The sequence below is a fragment of the Buceros rhinoceros genome, unplaced genomic scaffold (assembly GCF_000710305.1).
Source record: "Buceros rhinoceros silvestris isolate BGI_N320 unplaced genomic scaffold, ASM71030v1 scaffold39905, whole genome shotgun sequence".
In the NCBI taxonomy this organism is placed as follows: Eukaryota; Metazoa; Chordata; class Aves; order Bucerotiformes; family Bucerotidae; genus Buceros; species Buceros rhinoceros.
The window spans coordinates 575-820 of NW_010411828.1; the positions used below are offsets into that span (position 1 = coordinate 575).

At 69.9% G+C, this 246-nt stretch overlaps 1 protein-coding gene across 1 annotated transcript in view; it reads left to right on the plus strand.

Annotated features, from left to right (window-relative positions):
- Positions 1–246, plus strand: part of LOC104493469 (aminopeptidase N-like) — a gene marked incomplete at both ends in the record, with an annotated part of 1707 nt that overhangs the window by 503 nt on the left and 958 nt on the right. Inside the window, one exon of the mRNA XM_010136147.1 lies at positions 102–167. Within this exon, the coding sequence (XP_010134449.1) occupies positions 102–167 (66 nt within the window). The remainder of the gene's footprint in view (positions 1–101; positions 168–246) is intronic.

Below are 246 nucleotides of genomic sequence, written 5' to 3' on the forward strand. Positions count from 1 at the left end.
CGCCTACAGCAAGGTGGGCACACCAGGGGCTCCCCAGGTGGTGGGGTGGGCTGTGGGGTGCCCCGCGTGCCTGGGGTCCCTCTGAGCTGCCGTCTCCGCAGGGCGCATCGGTGCTGCGGATGCTCTCTGACTTCCTCACCGAGGACGTCTTCAAGCTTGGGCTGCAGGTGAGGCTCTGCTGGTGCCGGGGTTGGGGGCACCCAGTCCCAGTGTGGGATGGGTGCCTCACGGCAGGGGGGTCTGGGG